We start from the raw sequence: 17,508 nt of genomic DNA on the forward strand, positions 1-17,508 counted from the left end.
TTATTATTGTTGTTATTATTTTGGGTATTTTTGGTTCGTATGAATCTGCCTCACACAGTAAGCTTATTTTGTTGAGTCAAGTACAATAAAAACCCTTGGAATAAGTCACTGGAAAGACATGTGAGGTTGCACATATATTTAAGCATCTATAAATATATAATAACCCGTGGTTGGAGAGCCCTGGAAGGGCCTTGGTCTATCTCCCGACTGCCAGTCTCCCTCCCACAATCCTATCTAGAGGTGTGGAGATCTTTAACCAGTAATGGGGTGACGTGGCGTCAGCACGTCGAACCCCCAACCGTTATAGGGGAAATCCATAAAGAATAATTATATTCTTGTGGTAAGGAGTCGTTGTCATTTAACAAACTTTATTGATTTATTCCATCAGCATTATTTAAAATGTAGTGCCATACTGAACTTACCAACTTAACAAAGGCACATTGATTGCTAACTGAGGCATTTTCCTTGTGTTGCAGAGAAGGTTCAGTTTTTGGAGTATTGCAATGTTTTACACAGTCCGTTCGAAGAATTTTGGGAATATTGATGTTTTGTCAAAGGGACCACCCCCGAATAAATATCTATGGATGTTTTACAGGTTTCATCGTATTTAAGAAGGTAATTTTTCCGGTGCAACTTTCCTCCGTACAACATGTCTTTTGCCACTCAAGCTGAAGAGCCGATTTATAGGTGCAACGACCTTGGCAGAAAGAAACTCTGATTGGCACCATGCTGACAAAAGACTCAAGAACCGACAGAACTCGAAGTGCTCGGATCCTACGGTGACATACACTTTGGATGAACACAAACGGTAGGAAATGCAGTGATTTTATGGGCCGTCCCTTTCTGGGAAGTCGGGGACCTTTTGAAAACACACTTTCCCTTCATGCACACCAGGGAGCCTAAGCCAGGTCGCCCCTTCCCACAAAATCTTCTCTTCATCTGGCTCTGGTTATCGGTCATCGAAACGCACTGCAGGTAGCTACGACTTTCTGGGTTAATTACTTTATGGTTCAGCATGGACATAGGCTTTTCAAATTGCAAGAGACAAAATTCTACTGTTTGTTCCTTTTCTGGCGGGAGATGAATGACAAAGATGTCGCGGTTCCTTCAGGTTCCCACACTCAACCCTTGTGCTCATAACCTGCAATGAAAGGAAAGGCCATATTAAGCCTTTGTAATGTACCAATTTTATATCCTTCCTGGGTAACTTTCCACTCATTTTCAAGAAACATCTGCTTCTTTTTGCCCTACTGTGTTGATTGGTCGACAATTGATGACTGCCAGCTAGTTCGAAGAACAGTTTGATCCAAGAAGTGGTTTCATAGTTAGCTTCTGTAAACGTGAGATTCCGGTAGGATCATGGAGTTCTTGAGATCTCATTTTCATGCTTTGCGAGTGAAATTTTGATTGATTTGGTTCATTTTACTTTGCTCTTCTGCCACATTTGGCTAATTGCGAAGATGGGGATGAGTGATGATATGATTAAATTGATCAATGGACACAACAAACACCCATGCTCAGTCCGGAATTCTAACCCGGCGCACCTGGCATCGTAGCACGATGTGCTAACCACTCCGCCACGGGGGTAGGCGAAGTGAAATTTCGAGTGTGAAGCTGCCAGCTTGTTTTCGTCTTGAAAAAGTTGAAGTAGGATCGACTGATCAACCAAATGTCCAACACATTGACTTTCTAAATTGGTGTCCGACTACCACACAGGAGACCGGGCTTGACTCCCAGGACGGTTGATCTCACATTTCAATTAAGGAAGGAAACAAGGTATGTAGTCAACATTTTATAGTAGTGTGAATGCTCTAGAAATAATACGTTTCAAAATTCTGCATAGTTTGTGATTTTTCTTCATTTAGCCTCCACCAGGGTTTTCAAAGGTCCATCTACCCATAACTTCTATGGGTTTTATTGAGTTCCGTTGCAGGACCGGAACCTTTCTTCTCGCACAATTTAAATTCGGTCCTAGTAGTGTATTGTTCCATTAAAAAAAAGTTACTGGATCGTATTTAAATTGATCCGGAAAAAATCCTGCACCGAATTTTAATTGATCCTGGAAACAAGGTTCTTGGACAGTGTTTAAATTCAGCCGCAAAACAAGGTTCCTGGACCGTATTTCAATTTTACCGAAAAAAGAGTTCCTGCACCGTATTTAAATTCATACGGAAAAAAGGTTCCTGGACCGAATTGAGGCCTAGAACCCATTTACACTTGCTGATTTTCTCTCCCGGATGTGAAATGAATTTATTTACAATTCCTGGAACATTAACAACCCTGAGATTTTTAAAGATTAGGGAACGCATACATTCTAATTTGTTCTATAGGATTCCGTTATAGGACCGGAACCTTTTCTCTCGCACAATCTAAATTCGTACCAAGTTGCGAATTGTTTCATTTCAATACGGAACTTTGACCCTATTTAAACTGATTCGGAAAAAAATGTTCGTTGACCGTATTTAAATTCTTCAGGAAATAAGGTTCCTGGACCGAAATTAAATTCATGTGGAATAAAATTCATGGACAGAATTGAAAACGTTACAGATGAAGAGGTTACTTACGGTCCAGAACCCATTTATGCTTGCTAATTTTCTCTCCTGGACGGGAATTGAATTTATCTAAAATTCCTGGACCATTAGCAACTCTGACCTCCACCCGGAAATGCAGACGCTGTGGCTGCTGCTTAGGCGGGAAAGTTGACTAGACATACAAATAAAATTTATTAAAAGGTATATAGCGAATAATAGTTGCTTACATAATAATATCATGAAATACGGAGAGCCAAATTACTTATCAAGCATTTTCTGTTATTTGCCTATCCTAGTGGGAGCGAAAATCTTTTACCCTTGCTGGTGAACTCGGTTCCTGCAAATTCAAGACGGCATTTTCTAATTTACATTTCTATTTGGGCCGACAACTCCGTGTTGAATGTCCCGTGTTCGAATCCCGGCCTGAGAATGTGTCTTCTTTGTGATGGTCCTTTCATCAAGTTAATCTTAACTCATTCTCATCTTCACGATTAGCCAAAAAGTGTCAGAAAAGTGAAGTAAAATGAACAAAGTCAATCAATAATTTATATTTCGTTATTTTACGCCGCTTTTCTACCTCTTGTGTCAAATGCGACGATGAGACTGAAGGATGATACGAAATAATAGCGATGCGAGACATGATGGAACCACACCTGTACAAGGTCCGAACCTTGGACCTCTGGTTTCGTAGTGCGTCATGCTCATGCTTCGGGAGTGGAATCCTTTGAACCAAAAACTATAAAAGTAGGGTGAAAGAAAACAACATTGTACTGTGCAAAAAAGCCATGTTTAGGTCCTCTAAAGAAAAGTACAGTTATTCAGTATAATTAATTTTGAAGGACAAAGCCTCCGAAGTGTTTTTCGATTCGATGACGCGTGGTCATCACATCGAGTCCCATCTAGCTTTGAGAGTGGAATTCGCTTACCTATTGATTTCAAGTAGCTTCCGAATTGTCCTCACGATGTTAGGCCATCACAGAAATTTTGGAGTTCCTACCAGGGATCGAACCTTGAAAGACTAGAGCGCAATAATTTGAGCGCGCGGGAATTTTGTTGTTTCTATTGCCATCATATATTCAGTTTTGCACGCGCAAAGAAGATTACTTTTAAGAAACTAAATGCGTGCATAAAATTTCATATATATCGTCATCATTCTCCAATGTGAACAGTACGACGCCACAAAAGACTCGTGCATGTCCCATAGAATAAAGGCCGCCGGACTCGATTCTGGTATAAGCAATATAGATGGGATGCCTATCTTGAACTCATTACACAAACATTTCATTTTCGCACCGTTGTCATACTTGTACGTACACCTGATACCAGCACCCTTTTATATCTAAACCCACGGAAGAGAGTTTTCTCTACTTCTCAATTTTCTTCGAGCAAATTTACAAATCTAAGGAGAAAGGACTAATGACATTGTTCTTGGTGTCTCAAAAATCTAACATAAAAGAAAAAAAAGGAATTTTAAAGACTGTCTAGATGCCATTAAGTTACTAAGTTCATTCTGCATTTAGATTCCCGAATAATGGCCGTGGATTTCGCGAGTCTATATCCGTAAATTTTTGGGGGCTACAGCAGAAAATAATGTTCTCTTTCAACAAGATAATATATATATATATATATATATATATATATATATATATATATATATACATACTGTACATATACTTATGTAGGTCTATATGGTATATTAATAGTTTGTTAGTTTTTAATGGTTTGATAGAAAAAAAATCTTAAGTTTTTGGCCCCCCCGAACTGATCAACCCAGCTACGTCCCTGGGCTTGGGTCGGTGTCCTCTTTTTCAGTGCCCGAGGCGAAGGGGGCTAGGTCCGACTCTCCATGTGTCGAGGGGAGCTCCGGACGCAGACCCACCAGCGGAAGGTCCTACCAGGAAATTTGTCGTGAAGGTCTACGCATGCGCCTGTCCCATTTACGCCCGTTGTTTCTTGATGAACACGATATCGAGGTAGGGGTTGCAGCCGATGTTATCGGTGTGTGTGCAAACGCGCTAATACACACAATCAAATGCGATTTCAGAAACGATTGTGTATCACACACCATTATGGCAAAGGGGCCATGAATTTTTGTATTATCACTAAACCACAGAAATTATAACAAACGTTCATTTTTAGGGTCACTCTTGGTAAATGTCCTTTTTATATTTTATCATCTCTTTGATTCAATTGTTGCAAGGGATGTAATCGTTGGATTTTTACTAACTATGAAACTTACATAATTTTTTTTTTCAGATTCCATCATTATAAGCAGAATTCACATTTTCTTCATTTTATGCATGAATAAGTGAAGTGAAAATATCATGTAATTTTAACAGATAAATTATTGGCAGATATTTTCATGAGCCTGCCCAGCCAACTCTATTTTTAACGGGGAATAATGATAATGTAAATTGTGAGCATCAACATACCACCCATTTTTTTAGGGTCTCGAATTTCGAGACGAGACTTATCATAATTGCAAGATGTTAAAATTGTGAGACTCTGCTGCCTGGTTTCATACGTTTAGGATGAAATTCTGAATTTCGATGGTTCGCAGCATTGAAACTAGGCATCAATAAAAATAATGTTAGCAAAAAAGATTGTTTGCCTTAATTTCGTCTGAACGTTGGTATGTACGGTGACATACTGTATATGCTGCTTATTTCATGACATGAGACAACAGGCCTCTTAAATGGTCCTGAGTATGATCACAAGTATTGGCTCATTGCACAATAGTTCGAATTCCACTTGGAACTGCTGGCCTCCGTGGCAGAGTGGTTATCGCGGCGCGTTACGACGATGTCAGAGGTTACGAGTTCGAATCTCGGTATGGGCATGGGTGTACTTTGTGAGTGTCCTTTCATCCTATCATTACTCATTCTCATCGTCGCGATTAGCCAAAAATGTCAGAAAAGCGACGCTAAATAACAAAAATTAAATCAAATCCACTTTAAACTTAATATTCAATCTCGATTGGCCTATCTGAGAGTATATTGGACATAAGATAAATAATAATTTTTGACCAATTTTTGAGTCGAGACAGAAAGCAGACATTTACAATTCTAGACGAGGAGAACCTAATCCTAGTTGAAATATAGAAGGGATGTTTCCTAGACATTCAACTGTATGTAGTACATACGTTTGCTCGCAGCGTTCATATTACAAGCTTCCGATTTTCCGTTTCATTAAATTTCAAGCCTAGAACGAAGTCCCTGGTTTGATCTTTCCCGGAATTATGTTTTTAAAACCTGTTTAAAAAGCTATATCTTTAAGATAACCGTAACATTATAAAGAAATACCAAAAATGTATGCGAATTTTGCATAAAAACAGGATATCCGTGTGTTGCTGTTCTAAAATGAAATTTCTCGTGCCTTCTCTCATATATGTATGTGTGTGTGTGTGTGTTCATATATAATATATAAATATAGCCGACCTCCGTGGCGGAAAGCGCGCTACGACGCCAAGAGTCGCGGGCTCGAATCCCGGATGTTCTTTGTAAGTGTTCCTTCATCAATTTCATCACATTATCACTCATCCCCATCTTCGCGATTATTCAAAAGTGGCAGAAAAGCGAAGTAAAATAATCCAATCACAGTGGCGGTACGCAACGATACACCGTACCGGCACCTGCTTATTGGCGAGAATAAAAAATAATAACGTTTTACCTTAACGAAAGAAACGTGTGTAATGTGTGTGCATGTATCTACATGAATGCACCATCAATGAACATACAACAATAGTTTAAGTAAAAAAAAATCCAAGGGGTGTTAGATTCAAAACGCTGGATCCTTTATGGTTAGATATACGATATTGATATCATAATATCATAATAAAAATGTTTTAAGGGAGATAGAAAAAATAGATTGAAGAAGCTGTACAGAATGAGTGAAAGGAAGAGAATAAATGAAACCACAGATATATAGACGGGAAAGGAGAGAGAAGTATAACATAAGTGAGAGACACATAAAGGAAGAGAATTAAAGAACTAAGACAAGAGAGAGAGAGAGAGACAGAGAGAGAGAAATATAGAAATAGGAAAACGAAAGAAACAGAGAGAAAGATATATAGAAAAGCGAAATATAGAAATATGGAAGCGAGAGAATGAAATAGAGAAGCCTGAAGAGAGAGAAAGGGAAAACGAGAGAGAGAGAGAGAAAGAAAGAGAGAAATAAAGAAGAGAATATAGAAAAGAGAAGTTTAGAAGAAAACAGGCAGAAAGAGGGAGAGAGAAGGAAGAGAGATAGCAGAACATTGATAGAGAAAAGGAATATATAAGAAACTTAGAAAATGGGAGGGAAAGAATAGGAAAAAAATGGTCAAGAAGAGAGGTAGTAAACATGAACAACAACTAAGAAAGAGTCGAAAGCTAATGACAGAGATTCAAATAAAATGGAGCAAGGAAAGAGGAGGAGTCAATTTTTCCTTATTTCGAGGAGAGGTCAAGCTACTGGCGTATTCAAAGGGGGTGAAATGGCTAAACCGCTAAAGCCCTTCCAAACATTTTGAGAGAATAAAGATTTTTAAATGAAAGGAGTAAAGAATTATGGAAAAACCAAAGTCGTAAAAGCAAACTCTCCTTAAAATGACCCCCGACTATAATTTTTATCTTAAAACAATTTTTAAAATGGAAGTTAAAATGAAATATTTTATTCTGTATTCCGTCCCACGCTTCTATAGAACACCTTTATTCAGCACCCTCCAAAAATATATCCTGTGTACGTTAGTTGGTCAAAAAAAAAAAACTAATTTGACCCTCCCTGCAGACGCTGGTGAGTTCTCATGATGAACACAATAATTAACCAAGTTGCAGAGTACCGTAACCTTCTTCCCAGAAAAAAATGCATCTGTATATGTGCGCGCGCGCGTATGTGCAGCTCGGATTTCGTACCCACTGAAATGAAAATAAGTTCCTGCACCACTGATCTGAAGGTGTTTATACTTTTCTTTTTCTAACCTCTATTTTCGCCCGTTCACGTACTTAGTGCATTTAACTTTAGGTGTGGATTCTCAAAAATAGAATACGATTTTTTTAAAAAGTCTTTCCAAAAACAATATAAAATTCCTATGTTGCTAGCAGCGCTCACATATATTTTAACCCGTGACTCCTCTACGCTGTTTGGTTAGGGAAGCAAACTGTACATCCCTTTTCTGGTTACTATTTAAAAACATTGAACGTCAGACGAACGATTCGTAAGTAAACATCGATTACTTTTTTTTTTACTTTCTTTTTTTTCAAGTCTGCCTCCACCTCTCCGCTTGGAAGCCTTCCCCTGATTCCCCCACTCCGCGCTGTGTCCTCTTTTCGTTTCGCTTTCCACCGAAAGGTTGCAGCACTACCTAATCTGTCGTGAGAGTCGTCTGCTACATGACTCATTCCAAAGATGTGTTGTCGTACAAAGGTGGGGTACATTGACAACGATGATCTCGCAAAAAGAACTTGCATATATATCATGTGTGTGTGCGTTAACACGATACACTAGAACGCATATATGTCGCCAACACGTGGTTGAAGCGGTTCAATGAATTCTAGTCCTCCTGCAATCCCCGGCTGTTGGTTCATACGAGAAGTCAGTGGCACACGATCGCAAACGTGAACCCGCGTTCAGTGATTTCCTTGCTGTAAGGAAGTCGGTACCACTTGGAAGATAATCATTTTAGGTGAGTACAATTTCATAGTTCCTCAGGACGCTAGAAATAAGTTATGTCACATAAGAAATGTTCACTGAATTCTTAGGTGAAATTTTTGTTGATTTATGAACCCGGTTAGTTGTAATAAAAATTACGTGTGTTCACTCATTTCTTTAGAACGACACGCAAATATACTGTAGGTCGTACTTCACTCTATTGATGACAATAGTGAATTGTTTCTGTACTAGTGTATAGTTATATTTAGTCTTTTAAAGTACACAATTATGTGACGTTCTCTACCGATAAATATTTGTTTGTATGCATGATTAGAATATCTGATTTTGTTTCTAAAAAAATAATTAAATGTGAAAATTTACCAAATTTCACTCTGTAAAGTTCGTGTAAAGCTTTTATTTCTAGGCGTAGCTCTTGCTCGAAGATTTTATAGTGACTCAGCTGATTCGCTGCTATGCCATTAACAGGAAAACTTACAAGTTGTCATTCGCCATACACGTGTACCCGAACTTAAATCAGACCGTTCCACAAGACGGTATTGATTTGCTACGTAACACAATTTGCTTCGAAGTCGTGAAAAATGCTGGAGATTTTTTTTCAACAGTCTGCGTAAACTTGAGACAACTACACGGCATCTGGGAATGTGCGCGAAATTGCGTTGTACTTTCTCGTGATGCCCAGTGTTGTTGACCCCGCTTTGGGATATTACGTACTTTGCATGTATGATAAGAATGTGTAATAAATTATTGTCCAATGGTTTTGACACGTAATCATTTCGCTGAGCTACGTTCTCACTAACCCTGGCCTTCCTTATTTAGTCTGTGGCCTGGATTTGTGTGCGTACTTTGAGAACATTTACTTTCTTTTTTCTGTGATTACGTTGCAATTGCACCTCAAAAATTGACGCAGCTGTTTTGTTTGTTGTGTCATTTTTTGGGAATTTATTGAAAGGAGACTGGGAAGGAAGCGAATTTCAATACTTTTCTTCAAAATTCTGCAAATTTGAAATCTTATGAAACCAAAACTGGACAGTCAGTGAATTTTAAATGTGTTAAAAACTCGAAGTTTGAACGTAAACTCGTCGCTCTATGTAGAAGAAGACTCAGACAAGTTTTCGTAAGGTTCCTCCAATTTCTCTTATTGTATTGCGAATAATTCAAATTATTTTGTTTTTACACTAATCTATGTTTATGTATTTAGTTAATAAAAGTCCGTTGTAAAATCAACTGCGTAAATTCGGGCCTAACTTTGGAGGGTGTGGGGGACAGATCATGAACCTCAGATTCTGAGAATCCCATAAACTTTTAATACTTGAAAATTCTGGGGAGCGGGTGCCTGCCCCCTTACGAAGTTGGGTCTATGCCTGAGAAATGAAGGTTGCAAATGTAGATTTTGTGATTTGTCAATGTCTTTCCAAGTTTATGTCGCCTTCTTTTAGCGTGCATATTCTCTAGATTTCTGTCTATCTCTCGATTCCTAGTACTACATACCAGGAGTCCCGAGTTCAAATCCCATCCTAGGCATGTTGTTGTTTGTGAGTATCCCTTCATCATATCATCAATTATCGTCATTCAAGCTACGCCACAAAGTGTGAGGATTGCAAAGCTAGCCGTGACGAGGGGGACACTCTTCCCAAAGCCCGCAATTCAGGAAGACTCACGCCCGTCAGACCAATCGCATATTTAAACAGTTGTAATTGCATGTATTGTACAGCCATGATATACTCTAAGGATACTGGCCGAATACTGGAATCGTTATTTTATATCTAATACATATATCAGGTCTGTCTGTGTTCTGAATTTTGTCTTTCTATCTGAAATTGTATCTTGAGTGAACAGTATATTGATCGGTATTCGAACATCGATTTTAACACAAAATAAATTACCCATATTCCAATGAATTCGGTACATACCCTTCAGTTCTTCGAAATACAGATTTTTTTTAGCTTTAATTTTTTATGGCGTATAGACTGTTGGCTTTTTATTGTTCGAGTCCCAAATACGGACCCATCTTTGTATAACGAAGATGATATCTGTTGCGGTAAGGAAATCCCATGTAGGTCCTTCAGGTCACTAAGTTTTATCTTTGTATCCATAGTAATTTCTGAGTATCGAAAGACATCGCTTGGGTGCAGTGGCTCACTGGAACAAATTAACTGGACAAGTGAGAATCTTTTGTCGCTTCAAGTCGACAATTCAGTTCCTTGAACTCATCAATATTCATATTTGTAGCTTGAATAGTTCCAATAGTGCAACATTAAAAATCAATCTATGTTTGATTTTCTATTATTTTACCGCCATACACAGACGGACTTTAAAAAATGTCTAACTTTTCTAAAGTTAGATTTTCATATTTGTTAATTTTCTAGATATCGATAATTTACGTTGATTTGAGTGTCGCTAATTTTGTTGCGTGTATCCAGCAATGAATTCAGGGGGGAGAATCTCCCCCCGGAAATTAAAAAATTCCCCCTCCGAAAATTTCAATAACCTGGCAGAACATTCGGACATTAGGTAAGAAGAAATTTGGCAACCAGGTTCACTTTAATTTAACGTAGAATGTACTTTTTCTGTTGTATCACTCCACCGAATTTCTTATTTGAATCTTTGGTAGTTTCTTAACAAGGACGTATTTAGGGTTTTCGGGGGTCAGGACCTCCCCCCCCCCCACAAAAGACTTACAAAGTACTAAAATTAAATAATCAAAATGTAATTGTTTAGCAGTTGTTATGTAATCAGTGGTTATTTATTTCCGCTGAACTTATTGGAAGGCAAAAAATTTGGCTCACATGGCTTTGAAGGACAGTTCCAAAGATGTATACACACTACTTTACTACTTATGCATTCAGCAACTTTACTTTTCGTGATCACCGTACAATGTAAATTGGGTTCTAACTCATTTATTGGGCCTCCCCGATGGCGCAGTGGTAGCGTCGTCGCCTTGTAATCAAGGGGTCCCAGGTTCGATACTTGGTGGAGGGACATAGTGGTTCGGATCCCACTTTAAACTGTAGGTCCAGTCCCGATTAGCCTTACTGTGCATAAAGTGGACTTAAAACACCAAATCAATCAATCTAACTCATTTATTGTTATTCAATAAATTTTCAATTCTTTATCTATTTAACATTAATTCTCTTCCCAGAGCAGTTGCTTTTATACAAATTTTGGCGAACTACACGTAAGCTACATAATAAATACATGCTGTTACATCTATTCTTACTATATTTTTACCTATTCGTGTGATAATAAGAGTACAATATTAATTAATTTACATATTTAATTAATATTTTAGTTTAATATAATTATTCTAATTTTATTATTATTATTATTGAGACACTTGGTCGAACTCCCCCCCCCCCAAATTCATTTCTAGATACGTGCCTGAAATTGCCTTCCAATAAGGACGGACAAACAGATAAGAGGAACGCAGCAGTGTCATAAGGGTGCCTTTTTCCCTATTTATCCTTAAATTAGCGACTGCTTTCAAGACTATTCGAATTCCAGAACGCAGCTGCCGTTGTCATTTTTGCCTGGTCGATAGCCCGACAGTATATTTTCACCATTCGTCGCCAGGAAACCTTCAAGACTTACTTTAATCAAACGTGGGACCGCAAGACCTATGGCCGAGTGGTTAGCACATGGCGCTGCGACGCCAAGGGTCCCGGGTTCGAATCCCGCTCGGGCTTGGTTGTTTGTGAATGTCCATCATCAATTTCATCACTCATCCCCATCTTCTTAGCCAAGAGGCACAAAACGCGAAGTAAAATAAACGAAGTCAATCAAACGTGGGACTTTCAGTGATTAGATCGTGATTCATAGGGTCATTACTCTCAGCCACCTATGTGGCGATAAGGTGATGTAAACCGTCTGTATGAAATGACAACGAATTATCTGAAAGTTAAGATTTGTTCATCGGATTATAACTTACCTCAGCAACCCCATCAGTTTGTTGTCATTTTTACGAAAAGAATACCAATATTTGTTTAAGTCCGAACCTGTCATAGCACCTGGAAGCATGCGCAGTAATTATAATTATTTTAAATCTTGTACTCTTTCAAAACTACGATATCTTTATTTAAATTTATTATTCATTCATTTTTATGATTTATTCTTCTGCACGACTGCTACATCCCGCATTTTCCGAATCAGTGCAGGACTAATTTTCCGGAACGGACAATGTTTTATTTTATATAAAATGTCACATGTATTAAGAAATACAAAATGACACTCCGATAAATTGTAAATATCCATGGACTGATTTTTTTTATCATTTCTACGTGAAGGCGAATATTGGTTGGTTGATGTGGTGTTTTAAGTCCACTTTATGCATAGTAAGGCTAATCGGGACTGGACCTACAGTTTCAAGTGGGATCCGAACCACTATGTGCGTCCACCGGGTATCGTGAAAGCGAAGAAAATGCAACGTTGGAGACAAATAAGTTCAGATCTTGAATTATTTGTGGATGTGTCTATTTGTTGTGCGAAACAAATAATTCTGTAATTTTTAATTATTATTATTTATCAACCATAATGAATTTCAAATGCGGGATACGTTTGCATACAATATATTGTAAACCTAGTGGGGTAGTTCAACAAAGTTTGTCGAAAGTTCACTTCCAGATACAGACAGAACTGGGACTACAGTTCAGAGTGGGATCCAAACCACTGTGCAATATTTCTCCACCGGGAAACGAACCCGAAATCCCTTGATTACAAAGCGATGGGGTTAGGTCTAGTAGACGCGGTAGATCATTAACCTGAGAGGTAGAAAAGAGACAAAATAACCGTAACACAAACGACATATATGTCCATAGTCGAATTCCTCTGAACTTGACAAATCTTCACAAAAGCACAATACCTTCCAAAATCAAATCCTTCATATGTCCGTCGAAGAGACACAACTAGCAATTCATGCTTTTTAGGCTAGCACTGAGCCGTACTCTATTTTTAAAAACTGTAGATTGCAGCGGCGGCGCCAGGATTAATCATCTAGGGGTACTGAGGGAGTGCGGAAAGAAATTTAGGGAGTGCGATGCTGAAAATAAAGAAAACATGAAACACGCATGCAACTTTTCAAAACTGGGGAAGCAAGGTGCCAAAACTTGGGAAGGAAGGCAAGGAGAGTTTATTTTCCCTTGGTAGATAAGGTTTAGCATAGTGCGGGGGCAAAAATAGCAAAAAGCGGGGAGCAACTACACCCCTAATCGCCGCCTCTGATGAACATAAATTACTGACTGAAATGAAATTATATGTGTGAAGTATATAACTTTAGATTGACATCCATTTTCCAGGGAGACTGTGGCCCCTGCCCTCCCGTGGACGTCCATGATAATATTTAGGAAGTCTTATACTCCAAGATAGTGGTCATACAGTACAAACATTCAGATACAGGTTTTAGTCTTATTGAACTATGTAGTGAAATACAAAATGAAATTACCCTTGTCTTTAAAAACAATTTTTGAACCTTTTCAATGTAACCAATGGAGGTACTACAAAATACATAGTACCTTCCGTCTGCTACTTCAGGACAAAAGGTGAAGTGCACATCAACTTTGTCTTCGTTAAAATCCCTTCTGCCGCACTATCCCCAACAACGAACTGTAAAATTTGTTCGTGAACATTGGGCATCTTCCTAACAGTAAAAAAAAACAAAAAAAAAAACTAACTGAAATGGTGTACCTTTACTAGACATGTTACTTTAGGGTGACCAGACATACTCTTTTTAAGAGTATTATACTCTTTTAGACGTTCATATACTCTATACTCTATTCAATTTGCAAAAATCCCTAAATATACTCTTTTCCTTGCTATTTAATTTCATTCATTATTTTACGCGTAAAAATGCCTTAAAATCCACAGAACGGAAAACGTCAAGATGTCAACAAACTGAAGTATTTACTCCTTGACTCAAGAATTTCCTATGAACAATTTCAAGTGTCATTTTCATATTCCATCAACAAGCAAAACATATTTCAAATTCATTGGAATTTAATGATAATGCTTAGGGCTGAGCCGATACCACTTTGAATCGATACCGATACCGATGCCGATACTCTTACCGATTCCCACCGATACCGATACTTGAAAATTGCAATAATTAAAATTTGTTCAAAATATTGATCAATATTGATGTGTAAATATCCTCCTCCAATTATATGCATCAACATACCAAGAAATTTGCTTTAGAATATTCAAGAATTGCATCAGAATATTAAAATATATATTATGTAGTCACAAATTAGTGTAAAATAAAAAGGAAGTTTTAATTTTGCAAAATTTCCAGGATAATTAGACTGTCAAGAAGTCGCGCGGGATTTTTGCGACCCCGTGAAACAGCAAAATGCAGACTATACTATACTCTTATTGGTCAACAAATATCTGGTCACCCTATGTTACTTGGAACAAATACATAGAACGTGTTAACAAGAAAACTACCCTTCACGTTACAACTCGCATAAACTACAATTTCCCGATACCTTATCTTTGAAAGCAGCTGAAATTTTTGCTTCAGTGCGAGGAAGAACAAGCAGGAGGAAAATAAACAACTCACATTAAGCTATAGGCAATTACCGAAATCCAAACAGACCACTTGAAGAAACAAACGAAGAAATATTCATAACAACAATGCTGACGAAATTAAAAACGGCCGCTGCTCTTTATAGAGGCTGCCGCCAGTACAGGAAAGTATGTGTATCGGCATCTCTTTCAGTGCTAGCCTGTTGCAATAATAACGGCCTTACTTCAGTACTTAACATTCGGCGCTCAATATGACGACATGACATAATATGACACCCTAAGGATTAGTGTTTTTAGTTGAACCTAGGGGGTGCGGAAGAAAACTAAGGGGTGCGAAAGCACCCCTCGTGCCCTCCCCCCCCCTGGTAGGTTGCCTCTAATCAATAAAGGAAAGCAAGGGAATGTTTATTTAATGTGTGTTTCTAAATGTTTATATAAGTGCCTCCCCAATGGCCCAGTGGTGTCGACCTCCGTGGCTGAGTGGTTAGCAGAGCGCGCTACAACGCCAGGGGTTCCGGGTTCGAGTTCCGGGTAAGGCATGGGTATTTGTGTTCGTCCAGATGATAAGAAACTGAGAAACTGTAAGCATTGAAAAGTAAGAAAAAGTGTGAATGGTGGGGATACCTCCGTGTAGGGGGTATTTCCTTTATATATATATGAGAGTGGTTAGCAGAGCGCGCTACAACGCCAGGGGTTCCGGATTTGAGTCCCGGGTAAGGCATGGGTATTTGTGTTTGTCCAGATGATAAGAAAGTGAGAAACTGTAACAAATGAAAAGTGTAAAAATGAGAAAAAGTGTGAATGGTGAGAGATACCTCCGTGTAGGGGGTATTTCCTTTTTTTTAAAAAAAAAAGTGATAGTGTCGTTGCCTTGTAATAAAGGGGTCCCGGGTTCGATACCTGGTGGAAGCACATAGTGATTTGGATCCCACTTTAAACTGTAGGTCCAGTCCCGAACCTTACTGCGCATAAAATGGACTTAAAACGCCAACTCAGTCAATCAAAATGTTTGTCAAAATTGTTTCTTTCCTCCTTCATCCTAAACAGTATGCAATTACATGAATCACCTGTATCGCATCTTTTGCTTTATTACATCGTATGTAATTTAATTAGTAGTGAGGAGAAAATTGAAGTTTGTGGGTGTTAGGGGCTTATTGAAGAACAATACTAAAGTTCATAAAGCTTAAACTATATCGTGAAGAACAACTCTACCTTGCCTTCGAGAAAGGAATAGACTATTGAATTATATAAATTTTTGGACCTGTTTTAGTGATAATGCCGATCTTTCTCTTGGCTGTACCAAGTTATTTGATACAAATATTACTGTCTATTGCTATAAATTAGCTTACTGGCGATATTTTTTATTTCGTTCAATTCAGCGATCTTCCTGGTTCAATTCTATCGCTTCCGTTCACCACCTACGTTTGTTAGCAAACAAGAGAAGCAACTGCTTGTTAGTAAACAGAAAATCCTGTGTTTTGCCTGAAAGAAACCTTACCCCAAAAACAATCGAGTAACTTTTCCTTAAACGTAAATAACCAACAGGAGTAACGGTTATTGTTTTACTTTAATGTTGGTTCAATGTAGTTGTTATTTTTATTTTCAATTCTAAAATGGCATGTGCTTTTAGCACACCCAAAACAGAAATGACCTTGGAGCTCGTCTCTTTAAATCACACGTGACAAAATTGACCAATTACAGGCGTTCTCTTCGGGAGAGCGTACCCTGCGCTGATGATGTGCGCAGTGGTCTTGGTAGTTCTCAAAATGCCGTCGGAGTCAAAACCAGTGTTGACAGCCCAAACAGAAAAGCCGAATCATTACTCGTAAGTATCATGTCTGTTTATATTATTCGTTGAACTGAAGACTAACTAATATGTAGAATGGGAATATTTGATGCTTCATTCATTATACTCCCTTCCTTTCAGGTATTTGAAGGAATTCCGTGTCGAACAGTGCCCCTTATTTCTTCAACACAAATGTACTCAACACAGACCCTTCACTTGCTTCCACTGGCATTTTATGAATCAACGTCGTCGAAGACCTGTGCGCAAAAGGGATGGATCATTTAATTATAGTCCAGATAACTACTGCACAAAGTACGATGAGACAACGGGGATATGCCCAGATGGTGACGAGTAAGTACAAAGCAATCTTGTTTTGATAGGTCTCTCAGATCTTGTATGTGTTTGAATTTCCCTCATAGACTGGTATCTCTTAGTCTTGAAAGATTACTTTTATAAAGCATCTCTCATAATATATTGAAATCATTGCATTCTGGAGTGTTTGCTGGTCGTCAATATGGTTTCTTTTCGCCATTTCTCTTAAATCTTCATGGAAAACTTTTGAATATTTTCACGTCACGTTGTAAACAACATCGACTACGTCATTGAAAGTGTTGTGCCCGCCATATTGACGTAGAGCAAGAAGCAGGATTTTATGCTGCGAAAGTAATGCAAATGAAAGAAATACACTGTATCACATCAAAGAAATGCACAAGATTGTTTTAGAGGAATGTTGTGCTTTGTAGATATGTATTAATTAAACAAGAGGGTGTTGTAAAGCGGTCGAATGGACGTACGTGCGCGAAAAATGCGCAAATGGAATGCATGTATATAGATTTTGAAAACAAATATTTTGCAATTACATCATGAGAGCGTTATCTAAACATTGTACACGCGATTCCCATACTGTGACATGCAATGACTACTTGAAGTCAATAGATAAAGGTCGATGAATTCAAAACGTAATGTAATGGAACGAGTTTGGATTTCATGATTCTTGAATCAACTTTTGCACTTAATGTTATAAAAATA

General features: G+C 38.2%; 1 protein-coding gene across 1 annotated transcript; it reads left to right on the forward strand.

Moving 5' to 3' along the window:
• Positions 1–16,456: 16,456 nt before the first annotated feature.
• On the forward strand, positions 16,457–16,834 carry unk (RING finger protein unk). Its single transcript, XM_083116480.1, has 2 exons — positions 16,457–16,518; positions 16,621–16,834. Exons 1-2 carry the CDS (start codon positions 16,460–16,462, stop codon positions 16,832–16,834), a joined length of 273 nt encoding a protein of 90 aa, XP_082972606.1. The 5' UTR covers positions 16,457–16,459.
• The last annotated feature ends 674 nt before the right edge of the window (positions 16,835–17,508 follow it).

This window comes from Lepisma saccharinum, unplaced genomic scaffold (assembly GCF_977018435.1).
Source record: "Lepisma saccharinum unplaced genomic scaffold, izLepSacc3.1 HAP1_SCAFFOLD_838, whole genome shotgun sequence".
NCBI classification, from domain to species: domain Eukaryota; kingdom Metazoa; phylum Arthropoda; class Insecta; order Zygentoma; family Lepismatidae; genus Lepisma; species Lepisma saccharinum.